This window comes from Strix uralensis, chromosome 3, assembly GCF_047716275.1.
Source record: "Strix uralensis isolate ZFMK-TIS-50842 chromosome 3, bStrUra1, whole genome shotgun sequence".
NCBI lineage: Eukaryota > Metazoa > Chordata > Aves > Strigiformes > Strigidae > Strix > Strix uralensis.
This window is the reverse complement of record NC_133974.1, coordinates 79,104,872-79,126,326: the sequence shown is the minus strand read 5'-3', so window position 1 is coordinate 79,126,326 and position 21,455 is coordinate 79,104,872. Positions and strand designations below refer to the sequence as shown.

Below are 21,455 nucleotides of genomic sequence, written 5' to 3'. Positions count from 1 at the left end.
GCTATCTCTTTTTATAGTGAATCCATTTTGTCACATTTTGAAGGTGACGGGAATTTGCATCTTTTTCAAGTAAATTAGAATACTAACAGACACCACTTTACCAAGTCGAGACATTGCTGTGGCTGGAAGAAAGACAATAGAAAGTAAGACAAGCAGTTACAAATCATACAATTCCTAAGTGAATTCTGTGTAGGCTAATAATTCAAGGTGGTGAAGAGAACAGCAGATAAAGCATCTCACGTATCAAATAAGCCAGTCTGGCACAACATTTAAAAGCACTGACACATGTGTTAGATGCATTTGTCTGACCTTTTTCTTATTTTCTGGGAACATCACCTCAGAGAATAAGACTGAAATTTCTGTGGGGTAAAATTTCTAGAGTAATTTCATTGTTAGTTATTGTATATCATAGTATGAATTTTATACGTATGCTTAAAGAAAAGTAAATATAGTGAAACCAACAGACTTTTTCTCTCTCAGCTGTCTTACAGACTGTCTATCTTGAAACCTTTTGTATAGAGTTCAGGCTCAGAATGCATGGAGTAACTTGGAAGTGACCCTGGAAAATAAATTACTGTTTTATAGAGATTTTCATGCATTTCTTGTGTGCTTTTGTTTCATTTGGCTTTATTGGTTTTTTTATACTAACTCATAAATATGGGTTTATAACCGTTATTTGTACTTTTATGCTATTTTGAATCCTGCAGCTTTATTTGCAATATTACTGTCTTTTTTGTATGGTTAGTGTTGTCTAATGAACTTATAAATACTTCATTCTACTAGAATTTTAATAATGCCATCTGTTCATTTGATGGAAAATGGCAAAACACATTGAAGCAACTGCCTTTTTTTTCTTGACAGCTGTATTTTTAAAGCTTAAGATTTAAGTTTCCAGTTTTTTTTCTTTAACAGTGGCAGTGAACAATATTACAAACAAAAGGATACAGTTTTGCACAACTCTTACTTTGTGAGTTACATGTATGATTTTCTTTAGATGCAGTTTGGGTTTTTTGATGATTAATAAATAGTATTTTATTTTTTTTAGTAGAACTTGTTTTCTACCATGGCAGAAAAATGATCCTAGAGAGCTCAGTAAAGTACATCACAGTTAGTAACATCTGACATCTTTGTCCAAGCTTCTTACTCATCCTGGCATCTCTGTCCCCCTCTCCTCATATCTCCTCCTTTTGAAACTCTGTTTTGAAGCGCTTTTCTTTGGCTTTTCTTTCCACTTTCAGTCTTGCCTTATTTAATTATGTTAATGTTTGTCTTTTGAACCACCAGTTTATTACATAGTTATTAGGCAGTTCTGCTAGGTGTACAGTTTTCTGACTTAATCTCACTCCTGCAATTAGGTGACAAAACAAGCAGCCTGATGTTTAGAAATGGTCAAGTCCCTAGTAGCTCTTGAATGAATTAGTGCTCTTGAGCATTTATTGCTTGTGAAAATATGGCCTTATATGTATGCCTATATGGATGTGAGACCCAAACGGATTAACTAATGTGGCTCTATGCTGCAGAGTAGATGCAGAATATAAAGAAAGCATGTAAAGGAGAAGTTGCGTCACAGGGTTGTTTATCCAAATTCCTCTTCCAGGTATTTGTGTGGTGCTTGCTTATGTAAGAAATTCATGTTGGTTTTGACAGAACTATATGGCAGGCCTGATGAAGTAAGTTGGGAAGAATGATGCTGTAACTGACAAAATCTTAAGATTCCTCAATCATGACTGTTTCAAAACTATTTTGAAGGCATGGGGAGAAGGGACTTAGATTATGAATTACCCTTTTCATACTTTCAGGAATAGATTTCTCGCTTGGTTGCCTGCTCTCAGTGTGTGATCATTAGTAGTTCTCTTAGATTGACGATTTGGGAGATAGACACAGCTCCTTATCCCAGCAGGTGGCAACTTCAGCCATGCTGAAGAGGTACGGTTGGCTCTGGTTCCCTTTATTCCACTGACAGAAGTGCTTCTTCCACTCTCTCTTACTGCTGTGTTAGATATAGTTTATTAGCTTCCCAGCTGATTTCTTTATATATTTCCTGAGTTCTTATTAGTATTTCAATTAATTTACCATCTGCATTGGATTTTGTTAGTTAAATAAAAAAGCACATAAAAGTAATTCTGTCTTGTGTAAACACATACAGTTCTTCATTCACTCTAAGCTCCTACATCTGTATTTGTGGTTTTCTTTTGGATGTTTCTACAATTATTTTTTTCCTTTTTCCTTGATATCTGTCTGTCAGATGGGCTGTGAGCAGAGAATTCCTTCTGAAACTTAGTATAATCTGTTTTCTGTGTGAGTGTGAGGCATGTTTGCCTTTCAACCTCTGAAAATGGGATGCTTTCTGTCACCAAGTCTTTCTCATGTTCCTAACTGCAGAGGTACTGTGATTACTTTGCTTGTTTATGGTTGAATGTTTTGGTCAGCTAGATTCTTACGATGGGGCAAACACCTGTGCCTGATAGTACAGCCAGTCTTCTGTTTGAAGCCCGTGTCAAAGTTTCTGTACTTAAAGTTGGTATGCAGTAGATTTGTTGGTGTAGTGGAGTGTGAGGATGTTGCTGGTAGGTCTGTTCAGAAATGAGAAAATCATCAGTCCACTGAGGACTGGGTTCTGCCTGTCAATTTTTGTGGAATCTCCTAGAGAACCACTGTGGATAAAAGGACAGTAATCTGGATGCTGATGGGCCAAGGTATTTAATGACCATAACTCCTGATGTATGTGGACTGTTAGGTGCCATGACGTTGCAATGTGTTCCGGCGCTGCTGTTTGATGCTGGCTGTCACAGATTATACAAGACCAATCAGAGGTATATAAACAGAGTTTTGTTTGGAATATTCTTGTTTTCAGCCAGGAACAACTGGTGTCACATTTTTTCTGTTGCTTTTTAGTAAGCTCTGTGTCCAATATTATAACCTTTGTCAATTATTTCACGCATTAAATCAGAGAATTGTTACATAGTGCAGAGCCTTAAATTGATGCTATAGGAGCCCACGTGGCTGAGTCCCCACAATTTAGTGAATTATCATTCTCACTTGAGCTGTGGTAAATCATCATGCCTACTCACAGTTGGGGTATTTAACTTCCTTTCTTTTCAAGGAATTGGATGCCTGACTTGTTCAGAGATTTTTGGAGATCCTAGTGCATGTATCACTGCCTGAAAACTTCTCTAAGTCTGGCCTAGTACCTTTAATACTGTACTTGCTACTAGGGAGAGTTAAAATTTTGCATTTGTTGAAATGCCAGTATAAGAATATTGAACTCCACAACATGTCTTGGAATTTTTTTTTTTTTTTTTTTGGTACAGCAGCCAAAAAGATAAATTTTGGGTTTTGCTTGTTTGTTTTTTTCCATAATTCCTGTGGATTATAATTATCTGTCATTATAAATCTTTTAATAGTAAAACTGTCTAGTTTAGAAATTCAGATGGTACTGTCATTATCTTTTGTAGAGAGCTATCTCTAATTTTGTAGTTACATATTCTGTTCCTTTACACTGAAGTTATAATTATTTCTCTTCCAACAGTCTCCTTGCAAGCAAAATGTTTCGTTCATGGTGGTGGTACTTATAAGTAGTAAATAGTTCAATCTTCTCTTGGTTTCAATCTGTTTATCGTGTTAGTGTAACATGTCATTTTTCAAATACTCCAAAGTCCTGAATTATCTTCACATCGTTATTCTGTAACACTCAACACACAGTAACTGAGAGCTTGATTATGATTACAGACAAATCAGCTGAAATATCCTAAAAGCAAAAAGGCTTAATTTGTAAATTTTATTCTGTCACTTTTTCTTCTTCAGTATTATCCGGATTAATTTGAGCATTTTCTCAATTTCTTGATTTTCAATCTCCAGGGTAAAATAAATAAAATACATCTCTAATGTAAATGTATGCATGTTGTAGTTACAGTAGGGTTTCTTCAGAGGGATTGAAATGATTCCCTGACGTAAATATGTTTCACACCGGATCACTACACCCTCCCATGTGGTAACCTATCATCTCAAGCTCTAATGATCCCTTACCCTTGTTGACGTTAGCAAACTTTTCCTCTGGGGCATTTTCTTTTGTTTCTTTTGTTAGCTGGTCTAAAGAGAAGGAAACTGCTCAGTCTTGATTTTTCTGCAGATGTTGAGGATTTTATTGCAAAGTTCAGTAACATGACATTTGTTTTCAGTGTAGTCAGAGATGCAGAAACAAGAAAATCAGGCAGTCTATGAAGCTTCTTTTACCAATTTAAATTCTCTATAGCAGATAAACACTGGAATCAGAAAATTTTAAATTTCCTAAGAGTGTGATAGCTTACAGTTTTATTACATGGACATGTTTTTTCCTAAAAAAAAATCCTATGTTTCTAAACAGAAAGAGGTGAGAATACAGTGAACAAAAAGGAGGGATGAGAACAAAATAGACTTAAAGGGAAAAAGTGTGGTAAAAACATTGGTATCTGACGCTCTTTTTCCGCAAGGTAAGTGTAAGATTGCGTTTTTCCCAACAAGTGTAAGATTATTACATTCTCTTGCTGTCACTGAACCATATGCAGTATTTCCTGCTCCAGAAGGTGAGAACCTGCTAAAATGTCTTGGCCTGTTTGGCCAACAAACCTTTGAAGCCTCACTACATGCTAGGGGTGCGAACTTCATGGCACTGAGCTGTGTGCATTCTGTGATCCCATCCCTTGCCTCGTAGGGGTGAGAGTGCTGTATGGGCTGTATACAGATGGTGGGGAAGGAGGAGGAAGTGCCTTTCATTAAAATCCTCCAGACAGCTTATCAGTCAGGAAGAGGTATTTATGAACTAGGAATGAACAAGCCAAACCCAAGAGGCTCAGCAGGGTCCAAAGAGTATGCATAATAAATCATGCTTTTAAAATATCCAAATGTCTTATGATGGACAAGATCCAACGAGGCTTTCTCAGGTTGTTGGAGCTTTGTAGGACTTACTTCCGGTAGCATTCTCTTTTAATCATCAACTTCAGCCCTGGGTCACTATGCATAACAGGAATGCCACGACATTTAATACATAAAAGCATTTCTGGTTTCCAATGCATGCTGTAGCAGTTCTATTGATTTCAGTGAAAATGCTCAAGGTATCTATCTGACTAGTATTTGAGCCAATGGTGATGTAATTTTTTCCTTCTCACTGAAAACACCTGCTGAACACAATAAGACTTCGACCTTGTGCAGTATATTTGAAACACATTCAAAAGTGAAGGAACAGCTCTATTCAGTAGTGAGAGCGCAGCTTAGTAGTGTTAATGCTGTTTCTGAAATACATCAATTGGACTAAACTTTAAGGATACCTTATACTTGGCAACCAGCAGGATTCTGGGACCAAAAAGTAGGAGAAAATCAAGTTTGATTTAACAGCAGTGGTACTGAAATTGTATTACTACTGGATGAGAGACTTCCTTCACCAAACATGTTTGCAAGACCTGTAATAAATTTTAAAGAAAGCTGCCTATAACAGCTAGTGCAGTGAATGCCAAACAGAATTCAGTGACAGGCAAGAAAAGTGGTAGATAGAGGCAAAAATGTGCAGCTGTGAACTGGTGAGTATGAAAAAAATTGTCTTATACATTCTCTTTAGCCCATTGTCTAGTGGCTGTATTCTGGTAATAAATGATGATTATACATTGTTGACTGGTAAAATAGATGAATGAACCAATTTAACACTCTCTTTATTCAACAGTCATGTTGAATAGGATATGAAATCATAGGCCAGTTACCATAAAACACAATGTAGACTTTCTTGGTGAAGACCATTCACTGCTGGAAACTATAAAGTTTCTTCCTGGTGATCAGAGACTAGTTTCCAGCATGACTTTTACTGAGGTGTAATTCAATCTGAGAGACTTATGTAGAATTTTATGAAACTTTAGCTGATGTGGGGAAGACATCATTCCACAAGTTCAGAGGCACATCCATAATTCCACTATTTAAACAGAAGTGAGAAGGTAAGTCTGTTAATTATGAAGCCATTTTCTTGATCGTTATTTTGTGGAAATATCCTGCTTAGATTAGCCTAAATTGTCACAGCAAGTATACAGTTGAGAATTTTTTGTCCATGGATGAGCAACGTGCGGAGCTGTTATCAGTATGCTTTGCAATTTCAGAAACAAGAGCAAAATCTGTATCTTCTATAGGTCTCTCTGTTCTCACAGGGGCTGGTGATCCTTTCAGAGGGTCCCTTTTGAAAATTTTCTGGCCAGAATAGGTTGTCCTGCAAAATTGCTCCAAATGCTTCATCATTTTGGAAGGGCTGAGACCTTAGAAAACAATGAGCTTCCAAACATTTAGCTGTGTCCAATGAAGTCAAATGCACTGTCTCCTGGCTCCTATTTTGTGGATGAGTCTCTTTAACGAAGTAACAAGCAATAGGACAAGAGGGAATGGCCTCTTGCACCAGGGAAGGTTTAGACTGGATATTAGGAAGCATTTCTTTACAGAACGGGTTGTTAGGCGTTGGAATGGGCTGCCCAGGGAGGTGGTGGAGTCCCCATCCCTGGAGGTGTTTAAGAGTCGGGTTGACATAGCACTGAGGGATATGGTGTAGTTGGGAACTGTCAGTGTTAGGTTAATGGTTGGACTGGGTGAGCTTCAAGGTCTTTTCCAACCTTGATAATTCTGTGATTCTGTGTAGTGTCCTGTTTTCTTTATATGTGAAGGAGCGTGTAAAATTTTAGGACACCTGGCAGACAATATGTTTCTCTGCTTACCATCTGTAATGAAGTCTTGTTTCAGGACTTACTTATTTTCTGATCCATGTTACTTTGTTGTTTAAGAAGAGGAAGAACTGAGCATCCTTTCTCAGGAACTTTTAAAAATGTGGATCTTGCTGTTGGTGTAAAAAAGTTAGTTTTCATGTTTTGTTCTGCTTCGAGGAAAGAAACCTAGTGTGCCACCAAGGATCAATACTAATTAATATTCCCTTTTAATTTCTAAGTGTCTTTCTAAACAAACTGTCTAAGTTAGTTTTCTATGATGTAATATTACAAGTGCTTCCAAACTGTGAAATAAGTCCAGACAGTTGAAAGTCAGGAGAGCTATTCAGGTGCTCTCAGTGAGATTGTGCGTTAAGAAGCAAGACCATTTTTGAATGACAGCTTTAGCATTTCTGTTATACATGATAGTTGCCACTTTTGGAAACTCACCCTCAGCTAAGGTGTCTTTGAAAGATCTTACAAATTCAGTGGAGGCATAAGCTGCCAGATGCAAGATGTCTAAAATAAGAATGTAGAGTATCTCAAACAAGCTGCAATTAAAATAGACTGACCAACTCATCTGATTGATGCCATTCTACTGGAGGAATAAATTAAACCTGGTAAACTCTATTTCATGGTGATGAAATCGGTATTTAACCAATCTGCACTTGTTGATGTGGAATTTCTGTTGACGTGTGGGTGTATGACACTTCTTAAGGGGAAAAAAAGCAGCAAAGTTTTTATGCTGGTCTAATTGCATTCCAAACAACTTGTGTCTTATTAGCTGAAGAAAAAGGAGCCTAAAGCAAATTTTGAAAAGTAAAATTATTAGGTCAGTCTGACATCTGCTATGTGGGAAAACATTCTGTGGGAAAATGTGACAATACAGCTATCTGGGATCTCATAAACAGAATTAATCCTAAGTGTTTGTTTGCTGTCATCAACAATGGTGGACTAGCAATAGTATTTAACTGCACAGAATAAAGAACGGCATAAGACCATATTGTTTTTCTGAAAGAGTTCCTGTGATAAAACTAACTAGGCATTAGAATTATTGCTTCCTTGATAAATACCTCAGAATATCACATCTGAGGTGTTGAAAGCTTGCTTTGCATGCAAGTTGTCTTTGTGACTACTCTGGCTTGGCATCTTGCAATTTTCAGAAAATCATTCACCTTTGTGTTTCTTTTTTTTTTTTAAAGTATGAAATGAGATTTTTTTTTTTACGTGCAAAATAAAACGTGATTTTTTCCTAGTAAATGAACTATTACACAATTTAACACCCCTTCACACACCCCCCAAAAAAGAGAACCCCAAACCAAATTAAATGTGATCTTGTGTATATTGTGCCAGATACCAAACCTGGCCTCCTTTATACTCTGCCAAATCCCAGACCTTCTGTGGAGGTTTTTTCTGTCTGTTCCCTTTCTTCTTTTCTGCTTCCTCCTATCTTGCTCTTCTTGGTTTAGTATGGAAGCTTTCGCAGATGGAGGTTGTCTTTAATTACCATAGCAATTATTATGCATACCTGTAGTGTGCTGTGCAGTTGTTATGACATATATGTTGGCATATTCAGAGTGCCAGAACTAAACCATACACATTTCTTGTACTACTCTGTGTTAATAATTATGTCAGGTATCACAAAAAATTAACGTCTTCCTAAATTCTGTGAACAGCAATACTACCAACAGATGGGATTGAGAGGGTGACACTTGGTCATGTATCATGGTTGACTGTATTTGATGTCTAAAGAAAAAGTGAACTCCCAACTGAAAAGTTTCTAGTGGCTGGAGCATTTGTATGATCTCTTTCACAAACACTTGCTTTCTCCCAAGGTGTTTATTTCCCTCAGTGCAGACACTAATAAGACACTTTCCCCTATCTAGCTGTTTTCCCACGCAATGTGCCATAATAAATGGGGACCTTTATATTCAAGCAGAGAATTTTTCTGTGAGATTTAACACTATAGCAAGCTGCTATTTATTGATGTACTTAATGTCTCTGAATTTATTTTAATGGTTGATCTGTTTCTTTAAAAGCTTCATATTTTACAGGGATGGAACTTGTTTTACAAACAAGAGATCAGTGTGTTTGTACCTCTTAAACAAAATTAATGGCTTTTAAATAAACAGGAGTATGCAAATTGAAGGTATTTTTCATCAGCCCCCTGTTACTTTCATATATTAACTAATCCTGGATTTTGGCTATTAAAATAATTTGTGGGAAAAGTTGCTGTTCCAAGGATTTTTCCTAGCTCACAGAAACCAAATTGTAAGAGAAGTATTGTACTCTGTGCTGTGGATAAAACCCCAGCGAAGTGGTGCCAGCACTGAGGTGTATGTGTATCCTGTCACTTGATGTGTACTTGTGCCTTAAAGACTGCATCTCCAGAAGAGCAATTTGATTCACTTCACGTTCATGGGGGTCACGTTTCTTCCTTTACTCTTGGGGGGGAAAAAAAGGACTCTTGTTAGGCTTTCAATTTCTTTTTATGTTGAAAATTATTTTCTAGCTTGTTGTGTAGTAATTTAACTTGTGTCTAGACGTATTAACAGAGTATTGATGCTATTTTTTTCCCTTTTCCCCCTCATCTTTTGCTTTCCTCCTTCCCTTAAAAAAAAATCTTCCATTTTTCCCACCAGTTCATAATCCCTGAATTGCAAACTTTGTCTGTGTAGCTCTAATACCCAAACACTTTGTTTATCTTTCTTCTGAAAAAATGGCATATTGTTTATAACTTTTTTATTATGAAAAAGTATTGTCTCTAATAATTGTTCTGTAAAACTTATCTTTTCTGAGTACCATAGGTGTTACTTTTTCCTTCCTGATCTGTTAACATATTTCTTTTAATTTCCTCACAGAAAGAAATCAAATGTTCTTTGATGTAATGACTGTCTGTCCATTTTCATGTCTTATACTCAGCAAAATAGACCCAGATGTGCACAGGGACTTCATATGTTACCTTTACATAACTTCTTAATACAAGAATGATGCCTTTATAATAAAGAAAGGAATTAGCAATGGATCACAAGGCAGGAGTGACACCTGTGTATCTCATGTTATACAAATTAAAGCACAGTATTATATATATGTGGGAAGTTTCATGTTGGGTTGATGGCATTTGTAACATTTTGCTCAGACTATGAAATTGCATTGACAGGGATCTCCAAGAATAGGAAGTTATTCATTGCTCTTTCTGATGTTGAAGCACTGAAATTTTTTTTATAGTGGCCCAAATAGAGATTATGTAGGCTTTTATACTGTGTAGTAAATTTTAGATTTGGTGCATTTAATCTATCTTCAGTCTATCATTGGACGTTGCAGTGACAGTTATGTCTCACAATGGTGTGAAAGACACAGGATTGTGATGTTAGTAATATAGACATATTACAATAAATTCCTTTTGTTATAGTAGAGGGAGATCACTAGTATGATTTACCCGTGCTTTTCAGCATATACATACATAATTTGGGTAAGAGTATGCAGGGTTGAAGGTAATTTGAAAAATGAGATTATTTTTTTAGGGTATGAAGCTATTCAGAGTGCAAAAAGTACTGAGTAGCTGAGAGAGAAAACAGCTGACAGTTAATACTGATAATGCTGACTGCTTTACATGGGGGAAGATGTTTCTAATTTTACATATGCAGTAGTGGGCTTTTAATTAGTTGTTAACACTCTGGAGAGAGATACCTTTATTACAAAATACAAATGTTTAAAAATGTTAGCTCAATATTTAGTAACCATCAAGAAACAGGTAAAATGTTGGGAATTACTCTTTTCAAAGAGCGATCAGACCTCTAAATCATCCCTGTGTCATTCTTTAAGTCCCTGTTGTGTTTTCTTGAGCTGCAGTATTGCCTGTAGTTCTGGACTTCCCATCCTGGCAGGAGGCAGGGGGATAGAGGAGACAGGAGCGGTGAGAGTCACCCAGCAGTGCTGAATGACTTCAGCAGCAAACCAGACCAGATCTCTCAAGCCAGGAAAGGTTTTGATGGGGTGTAAAGCAGAGAAGGACTTGTCTGAGAGATTCGTAGAATCACAGGTTCCATAGGTAAGGTGAATCAAATTAAATTTGTAATGTGGAGATTCAAAATAAGAGAGAGAGTTTTTCTCATAATATGTGTTTAAAGTGTGTAACTCAGAGAATGTTGTGAATGCTGAAGGATGGTGGCTCAGGTTTAAAAAACCAACCAACCAAAATCTAACACCCCTCCTACCTCCTGAAAGTGTGAGGAAGAAAACCCCTTCCTAGTCTTTTAAACAGAAAAATATCACCACTGATTCAAGAAATGCTTGATCCATTGGTTACTGAAAACTGAGAGTGTACTCCAGGGAAAGCGTCGTCATGTCATCACTCAGTTTTCTGTTGTTTACATCTTCTGTTGTTGCTCACTGTCAGAAATCAGGTAGTAGGGAGATGGATTTTGAGTGTAGCTTTGGCTGTCCTTGTAACAGGTATGTAGATTCCTGTGTTCAAGGAAGATAACATCACTGAACATTGCAGAGTATGTGTTATACATTGCATTACTAATAACAGACTACTTTAAATATCTCAATTAAGTTTATGTCCGTGTTCTGCATGTGTAAGTTACTGGTATATCATTTGATTGGGGGTAAGAGAAGACTAATATTCACTCATAGTTGTGAAAGACATTATTTTACTTGATGTCACTCAATGTTGAGGAGAAATTTCTATGATTATAGAGAGTTCTTTCATTGGAAATTTGGTCTTGAATTTGTTTTCTAGAAAATCTTTTTTTCTAGCTTTATTTTTCAAAAGTTCATCTTAAATGGCAACACACGAAGAGCCTTTGCTGTTGATAATATTGAAATACTTGTAAATGTGCCCTTCTCAAGGGGCACCTTGAGATCCCTTCTTTACCTGGGGATGATTTTGGAGAAAATTTAATGTATCTGCTGTTAAGCAGCCTAGGTGATACTATGTCTGTATCTGAGAGATATCTGAAAACCCACTCAGTTAAGATGTATCAAAGCATATGTAGATTAAGATTCACAAATATAACCATATGGTCTTTCTCTATGAGATTGAATATTTGGTCACTTAAAATTAATTTCCAAAGCATAGTGATTTGATTCCTAGTATGAAATAAAAGGTTACAAATAGTTGCCTTCATGTTTTCAGAAACAGCTAACCAACTGGAGGTTTGTAAGGATGTGTTTAAGCTGCTTTTGGTGTGATCTAACTGGAAGTTGGAAATATTTCCTGTGGCAGATGCATTCTTGCTGTATAACTGCTTTCCCTTTGTTTTCACAAATAAAACTCAATGTTTTAGCTAGTGCTCTGGTATTGTATCTGTGTCTATTTTTGCATATTTAAATTACAAAAAAATGCATGAGTTCTTGCATTTGAAAGGACAAAATATAATAATGTGTGTATATATACCCATATTTATGTATAAATATGTGTGTGTGTGTATATATATATATATATAACCTTGTCATCTATGCATTTTTAACATGTTATGCCAGATCACATTAGTGATGTTCTTGTAGTCTTACGGCCACAGGGCTTTTTATCCACATCCAAAGAAGTCAAGAGAAATAGCATCTTTGATCTTCAGAACAGAAAGCCTAAGTCTGCTCACTAACTTGCTTATATATGTAGGACATTGGTGGCATATACATGGTAGCAAAGGGCCTTTACTTCTCAGACTGTGCAATACTAACAATTTTCTTACTGAATTGGAATAAAAATGTAGGAGAAGGATATAGGATTTATCGGTTTAGCTGGCCTGTGAATTGACTGATGAAATACAGGAAATTTTGTATTCTTATTAAGCAGGACAGAATTCTTCAGTACTTTATCTTAATTTTAATTAATTTTTAGACTTAGAAGTTTAAAAGATTGTAAATGCACACCAGTCTCAGGATATTTCAATTACTTTGTTGAACCATGTTAGAAGGTTTGTGCAACAGTGCAAAAATTGTTTGAAGTATGGTATCTTGTTCATTTAGTCTAGAAACTTCCCTGAGTGCCTAATTGTTTGTTTTGTTTCCTCTTAGAAGAATCGACTCCTAAAGAAGTCAGCAGGGTAAGTGCTACTCTCCATCCACTCTAAAAGTTAGTGTATTCTCTGAGGCCTACTGTTCACTTGAGATGATTTTTGTGCAGTCTTGGATCAAGGTTTGACTCTATTCCATGGACATAGTGGATCTCCAGAGAAAACAAAATGGTGTACTGACTGACTAGAGAACAGTTAATAAGGAAAATAAATATTAAGAACACTTGATTGGCTGTAAATAAATTAAAGGGTATTTTGTATCAACAAATTTAGAGTTCTCACAGTGCTATTTTCATGATCCAGTTTTAAAAAGGTACTTCACGGAAACCAGGAAAATCATGGGACTTTGAGCATATGCATAACAGCAGACTATTTAATCAGTGTTACTGCCTCAAGAGATGGAAAGCATAAGAGGAAACAAGGGAAGGAATGTGCCCTATCTAGTAACTCCCTTTGAGATGTGCTGTGGTACAGATGAGCTAAAATCTTTAATTTGAAATATTTTGCTGTGTACTGTATGAAATGTAATGTAAAATCTTAAATAACTTATTCAGTAATAAATTCCCAACTCTAGCCTTATGTTTGATTGACACGGTGTCCTGCAGAATATATAGTTAGGGGGATCTATTAGAAACTAGTGCCTTTGCTGGAAATGACAAAAGATCAGTACGGGTCAGTCTGTTGCCCTCAGATGTGTCCAGTCAGCCTGACGAACCCAAATGTTATTTTGTGTAAGATGAGGGAGCTGCTTACAGCTTTCTGAGGTCCTGTTTTGCTCCTCCTCTTGAATGTCTTGCATAAACTATTTCATGTTCCCAGGAGAAATACAGTAGTGTCAGACACATATTAAAAATAAGGCTGGTTGAAAGACTGTAAAATCTGTCTGGGTGGCCTTGCTCTCAGTGGAAGTCCTGGAAAACACTAGGGCATGGAAGGAGTGGAAACAGGCTGGCAGTGGAAACCTTGGTTTGGTAACCCTGAGAGCAGAGGGCTGACATAAGGAGGAACTGAAGTTCACCTCTTATGAGACTATGAAAGATAGATTAAATGATGTCTAGAATGAGTTTATTCAAGCATGTTTATTCAAGCAGAAGTTCTCCATATATGTGATGTGCTATGGATATATAAAGGTATTGAGAATTCAGGTGAAAATCACCATGTTTTAGTAATTTATTAATTTAGAACACGTGTTTTGGTCACCCCTTAGTATTGAGCCATTATGGCAGTTGAGTAAATACCTATCATTGCAACTGAAGATTATTGTTATTAGTATATTTGTATATATTGTTTTGATTTCAAAATAATTGAAGGTCTGCCTAAAAATCTCGAAAGCCATAATTATTTCTGTGGAAGAATGTTCCTTTTAATTGTCAGCAATTTGGTAAATAGATTCACATTTTACCTAAAACTCTGGAAAATGGAATTACGAAACATATCTAGGTTACCATATTTGAGCTCTTCAAGGCAACAAAAGCAAGCTCTGGAACCCCGAAACCGCCTGAGTCTGCCCTGCCAGTGAACACCTCTGTCTCTCAGACACACTAGTCTCAGCCATCTCAGCCTCTTGAAGTCATATATAGTGATTCACAGTTTTGCCAGAGATGGATGGGCTCACCTGATGGGTTCACCTGAACACCTCAGATGTTCTTAAGTAGACATATTCCCCCTTGTTTGTACGCTTGGTGTGTATACTGTGTTACAGTACTTCTTTTTTTTTAAATACAGTACTTGAGGGCACCCAGTAATGCATCATACTACAAATGAACACGTTTCTTAGTTTATAGTATTTTTGAATAATGCCGTATATAATAATGTAGACCATTGTAATACATCCTCTTTCTTCAGAACCAGCTCAAATAGACGCCGGTTTAATTAAAATCTGAACATAAATTAGAATTTAAATGGGAAAGTTCTGCATGTGAGTAATGTTTTTCAGACAAAAAGGATGTTCACGCTGACTGAAGAACTGAGTTTTACTCATTAAGTGTTACATTTTTAATTCCTTAAAATGTCTGCAAAAAGAAGCTCTTATAGGGAAGCAAAAATAAAAATTAGTGAAAGGAAATTTATTGCAGAAATAAATCACCGACTGGTTTAAAATATTACATTAGTTACGAACCAAGGTAGAAATATGCTGGAAAAATGTTTCGCTCATTGCTGTTTTTTTTTTTTTTCAATCTTTCAGTGTTGGGCAGAGTGAAAACATTAAAACATTCATATTCATATGCTCTGACATCAGTTGCTCCAATAACCTCCTTTTCTGTTGTTCTTACACAGGACAACAGAATTAAATTGAGGGAGGATATTTTTTGTTAGATTTATTTAACCCCTTTCTCCCCCTAAAAGCCTCACCTTTTCTCTTTATAAACGTACAAGAGAAGGTTGTTCTAGGGGCTCTAAATACTAAACTTGTCATTCATTTGCCTTTTTTTCTTTTTATCAGCAAATGCAGTGGGATGAATGGTGTCCAGATTTTTGAAAAAAAATCTTTTGCTGCTTGAATTATTGCAAGGAAATATTTTCAAGGGTTTGTGTTGCAGTTTCACACTTTGAAAACTGAGGAAGTTCTGAAAAATGCTGTTGTATAGGAACTGCATTTTTAATCTTTTGCCATTTTTAACAGCTTGGTAAAAAAATGAAAATAAAGTAACAATCATGGCTGTCAGCATTACATTGCATGTTTTTGAAACAAGGAGAGAGTAGGAGAAACGTTCCACATAATTTAAATTGTGATATTTGTAGCACAGAAATGAAGCTTTTCAAAATTTATTTTAAAGTCTGGCCTACTGAAGGCAATTTCATCAATATTTTGGTGTTCAGAAGTTACAGGTAAGGATATCCTAGATTGGCCTGACATAGTAACTGACAGGTGGGAAAAAAAGGGGGAGGAAAAAAGATTTCCAAATTCCTGTAGACTGCGATTGGCATAAAACCAACTCTGGTTACAAAATATTTCATGAGCATCTGTGACCAAGCAGTGAACCTGTGAACTTTTTACTGCATGCTACATTCCAGTATTTATGAAATATATGTAACTGGGGACAGAATCTCCTTTTCACATGACGTAGTATTAGGAACATCCTTGGAAATGCTGTTTCTTCTGCTTACTTATTGTGCAGCTGTGTGTTGGCTGATCCCATCCATCCTAGCTACACAAGTGGTTTTCTGGGCAGGGATTTCAGAAAGAAAACCAACTATTGAATTATTTTGATGAAGAAAACTTAACCTGAATTTATATTTTGCTTTTGCTGTTTTATGTGCAAAAGAAACAAAAATAGAGGAGTGTGAGTTTGAGCACTAAGCACGTATGTATTCATGTATATCTAGACTAAAGATACATTTCTTTGACAGTATTAGTGAAAACAGTGTGTATTGGAGACATGTTATTCTTTTCAGTTGGCAAAAATAACCCCATTCCTACGTGAACTATAGCCAGGATTTTGTTCTACGTGCTGTTAAGTTTCCCATGATCACTGTGTGCTCTTTTGTACCTCAGATTCTGAAGTTTAAACAAAAATGCTTAATGTTCCTGATATGATCGCGGCAAAATTAGCTGTTGTTCATTTTGCTTAATGACTTCCCATTCAATGTTTACATGAACAATACTTCCAGTGAAGCTGCCTTTTGGCAAGTACCTTTGCTTTTTAAACTCTGGTGATGCCAACAGCAATTCACTTTGCAGAAGTTTACCATGTAAACACCAGCAAATTATTACCTAGCAAGTGACTAGCTCATTTACAGTACTTTATTCTTAGAAACAAGAATAATACTTTAATCCTTTCCTTTCCCCTTTTTGGACTTGAAGCTTTTGGCAGCTGCCTTGGCACCAGCTAGCACCCAGCACAGTATGTCACTGACGGTAACAGAATTAGCAAGTGTGTTTTCAGTAAATAGTTGCAGTAATTGCATGTATCTTCCCTGTGCAACTGATAATAAAAGTTTGGGCTTTTTATGACACGTTGGCAAAGCAAGCTCAGTCTTTGTAGTATTTTCTTAATAAAGATGGGATTTAAATGTTTTCACACAGTCCCAGAACTGAAGACTGCGACAGATTAATCAAAAAGTTAGGGAAACTAGAACAAACATGTATATTTAGCCTTTAGAAGTGATGCAAATGGCATTGCACCCATTGTCACGAGAAGAAGATGCTTGTATAAGCCGATTTCTTTATAAAGAAAATCTTGTGGTTACTGTGGTAGTGATAAGCAACAGTGGTAGGAAAATGAGGAAGTTTATTTTTAATTTTGTACATGATGTCTTTAGAGTGTTTGCAAGTCAAGTATTAGGAGGGAATGTGATTTTATAAAAAGCTTTTTAAAAAGAGGAGCAGTATTCAGGCTTGTCAAGTTAAAATGAAGCTCATTATGCTGTTTTATTATATAATCTGGAGAAGTGATATAATTGAGATATTGATGCAGTTTGAGCCTTACAGTTAATAACAGCTTATATAGTTACTTCTATATAATCATAATGTTCTTTTCTTGTAAGCCAAGCCTTTGCTTTTTATTATGTATTTTTCCTATTACTAGTGAAGCAATTTATTGCGGTGTTACCAATTGATAGCAGGGAAGGAGCTGATGGAAAGATTAAAATTGGATGCCAATTGAAAGCAAGAAGCTCTAGGGAAGGTATTCTCCAAGGCTTGGAAATCAACTACATAAATGGACTGGGAAATGCATGCCTTCAAAATTAGTGAACTCTTTCTGTGCAGAGTGAGAACTGGTTTGCATCTTTAGACATTATAGGGCCTGTCCTGCCAAGTGTCATCTCATATTTTCTCTTCTTTGCTTTTGTCATGAACAGCGTTTGATGTGCCAACAAACAATTCATAAATACCTGTACATGGTGCCCCAATGCTAAACTTTATTTACTGAACAAGTTCTAACCCACGTCCTCTCCAGACAAAACAAGAAGAATAGAACGTCAGACAAATACGTGTAGAAGCAGTTTCCTCTGAGGCTATGTACAAGCATTAAAATTAATCACCTCAGCTAAGTCTGCCCTTTATAGCCTCTTGCTTTCCAGTGTCCAAGTTTAAACAAAACTCGTTATTCCAGCCAACCCTGGTTACCTCTCTGATTTTTTGGAGCAAAGAGATTTTTCTGAGCTTTTTCTCCAAGCTTACTGCTCCTCTGAAAGCCAGCTCTGCACCGTATGCTTGCTTAGGCATTCTCCTTACTTTTCAGTCTGAGGATCTGACATCCTTTGGTTCAGCATTTCCACCCTGAAGCAAGCAAGCAGTTTTATTCCCTTCCTGTATTTTTTTTTTTTTTGTGGTGTGGTTAGATATGTTTTCCCTGTTATTAGGACACAGTTCTCTCTTAGTTATTTGTGCCCAAAAATGAGAAACACCAGTTTCTATGCAAGATGTGAACGAGCCATCAGTGCAGCTAAACAGTGCAAAATATTGCAGCTAGTGAAAGTATCAGGCCTACAGAAGGTAGCAGTACACATAAACATACATATCAAACATGTACACAACCTAATTTATGTACACATAAAAATGACCTGAATAAAAGTTTATGTCCTTTTCCCAGTCTTATTATTGGTTTAATTAAATATTTTGGGTTTTTTTCTACAAGCATTTCTTTCTTTATAGCCTTTGGTCAGCAGAAATGCAGTAACATTACTATGACTAAAATGCAATAATTTCTTGCATTTGAAGAAGTAGGAGATTATTGTGATGCTTACAGGTCTGGCCTTTTCTGTCTCTAAATTACATGTCTGAATATTCATTACAGTGAAGTGTAGTGACACATGGAATGAAGTAATCTTAAACAAGACATCTCTTACAAGGCTGCCTTTGCCTGCAAGGGACTGGATTTGGTCACCAATGTTTCTCTCCTTTGAGGGGGGAGAAAAAAAAAAAAACCAAAACCAGAAAGAGGCAAGAGTATACTTCAGTTTACAAATCTGCTTATTATGTGGCAAATCAAGTAATGGTCCCAAAATTCTTAAAGGACATACAGTATTTCTTTAAAAAAAAGATGCAGCAATTGAGTACTGATGATCTTCCCAGAAGGTAAGTTGTGGAGGCAACTGGAAAATTACACAGAGCAAGTCTCTTAAATCAGGGAAGTAGCTGTGCTCTGTTTTTTTTCATAATGCTACTTGAAAGAAAGGGAAAGCTGATCTGTTTCAACAAAAGGCATCAGTTTCGTCTGCTTGTTTATTTTTGTGGCTGCAATGCTTGTTTTTAAGAAGTACAAAAGTGTTGCTGTTGGGAATTCTTATTTTATAAAGTAGGTATCAATGGCATTGATAACTTCTATATGTAAGATCAATCTTTTTACACTTCTGATTCAGTATGAGAATACCTAGCCTGAAATAGGTTAGACTGACATCTCAATCAAATATGGAGCAAATGTTCAGACCATTAAAACTGCAAACAAGTGCGCTTTTTTAGATTTGAAGCTTTGTTCATCTTTAAATTCATTCCCTGATGACTCTTGCTGATGAGACTGTGGTTTTATAGGAAAGAAAACTTGTGTTGGCTGGAAGTTTATGAGGAGATTTTGGTTGGTTTGGGTTTAGCAGCTGCTTATGTACTGTAGTATGCTTCGTAGAGAAGAGAGTAGCTGTCAGTTTTAAAGAGAAGACTGAAGAAGTTTGGGTACAGCTTGTTGTCACATTCCAGATCTCATGACTTAGGTGTTTGTGGTGAAATCCAATCCCTGCTTAAGGACATTGTTTTGTATAAAGTGCTGTGCAGAATCACTTGGATTCACTACCTACAAGTCTTGATGCTGTTATTGACAGATTAATTTAGGTGGTTTGATGAAGTATTAGCTGGTTATCTGGAATACTACCTCATGTAACCAAAGAGAGAATAGGTGTTTTAAACTCCTGTGTCGATATACAATCTCCTTGGCCTATGTACATCCTTTGTGCTTAGTGATTTACCACCCTTCAACAGCTGTGGCGCCTTACAAGAGCCTCTGTTTGTCCCAACGGATCCTAATCCTGGTCCAAGAATTGCTTTTTACCTGCTTACCTGAATTGCTGGTTTTGGTGGGGTAGTTTTTTCTGTGGTGGTTTTGTTGATTTTGTTTTTGTTTTTTTAACAGTGCCATTTTGATGTCACAAAGCTTTTTTTGTCCTTAGTTTTTTGAGGCCCTTTTTTTGTTATTTTGTTTTTTTACCTGCTTACATGTCTCAGATTACATTTATGGCCTCAGTTTCAAGTGTCCTGGGACAGAATAGCCTACACCTTTCCATGGTGTGGCCCTTCTAACACCTCTAGAGTGCCTTGCAAATGAATAGGGTGGCACTGGACACAACATATATAACATTAGCTTGCTCAGCACTGCTGGTGTCCTCATTGCACTCTGTCCAGGCAGCCCGCACAGTGGTGAGAGTCAGGCAGTGCCCCTCATCTCCCAAGCTCTTTTTGCACAGCAAACAAAATAAGGGAAGCCTGGGATGGCTCCGGGGGCTGAACCTGAAGCACTGATTATGAAGATCCACACTGCTTTCCCAGGGCCTCTCTAACATTTCAGTCTGATAATAATTGAAAGGGTGGGTAAGGAACCTTGAAAATTTTTAAGAACATGCCTGATGCTTGCTAGAAGAATTGGTCATTGTTTTCCCAAAAGTCTGTTTCTGAGGCATACTGATATGACAGGTCAGTACCTTCTCCTTTTTCCTGGGCAAAACATCTGTGCTGGCCTTCCACGTTGAGCCTCTAAGGAGACAGGACTTCAGAGTCACCTCCCAGCAGGCGGAGCCACCTCCCAGCAGGCAGTACTGCTCTGGCCCTGGTAGCCCTGTGGTCGGCTAGAGGCTGCCTGCATCGGTTGACAAAGAGCTCTGTCTTGTGGTTCTCTCTGACATCCTCTGAAACCAGCCTAAAATGCCTAAATTACAGATGAAAAATAAGCAACATCAAGAGGAATCTCTGTATGTGGCCACTTCCCCCATGTTTTGTGGCTTTCACAGTTTGTTTGTTTGGGTTTTTTTTCTCCTCATCCAATGAAGTTCTGCATCCCCAAAGTACCTTTGGCCACCCCTCTCCACATCATGTGGAATTTGGGCTGTTTTTTTATTCTAACTCCTCCTAGTCTGCTATAATGTCATACACTATTATGTCTGTAAAAGGATGTGTTTCTATTGCAGAACCAGGCAATTGTTGCTATGGAGAAAGACTCTGTAGTACGGAATAAGTATTACATGGAACTTGCTCTTCTCATTGCTATTCAGAAGCCACTTTAAGAAGTAACAGAGAAAACAGATCAACTTCTGGATTATGCTGGCACTTATTGACCCAGTGCTGTATTATTGAAGGCTTTTTGTTGCAGCAGAAGGGCCTTTTCTTTTCTTGAGGAGCATAAAATGCCCCTGGCACAGCTACCCTATAAGCATGAAAACATGGAAATTAATCTTCATTTCAGTTTGTCATACATAAAATTTACTTTAGATATTATGTCCTTGAATATATTTTTTTGGTGTCTGAATTGTTCAGAATGAATGCTTAAAATTAATCTCTATGATATTTCTATATCTCCTTTCTTGGAATAAAATGTTTGTGATTCTCAGCTGCTTTGTTTAGTTCTAAGTCACAATACTATTCCTAAATCACCTGTCATGGGTTGCTGTGTTCTATTGCACCACAATATTCTAAAGACAGATAACCATAGAAATACTTTTATATAAATCCTGCAAAATTCCTTCTTTCATATTTATAAATGTCAATATGAATATATATAACAGGATTTCCCTTCTTAATTGC

General features: G+C 36.8%; 1 protein-coding gene across 3 annotated transcripts in view; it reads left to right on the top strand.

Annotated features, from left to right (window-relative positions):
* PDE10A (phosphodiesterase 10A) overlaps window positions 1-21,455 on the top strand; it is a 382,017-nt gene that overhangs the window by 295,028 nt on the left and 65,534 nt on the right. For 2 of the 3 annotated variants that reach the window (XM_074863004.1, XM_074863002.1), the window contains exon 3: window positions 12,729-12,757. In XM_074863004.1, coding sequence (XP_074719105.1) covers window positions 12,729-12,757 — 29 coding nt within the window. The remainder of the gene's footprint in view (window positions 1-12,728; window positions 12,758-21,455) is intronic. The other variant, XM_074863003.1, reaches the window with a different exon arrangement.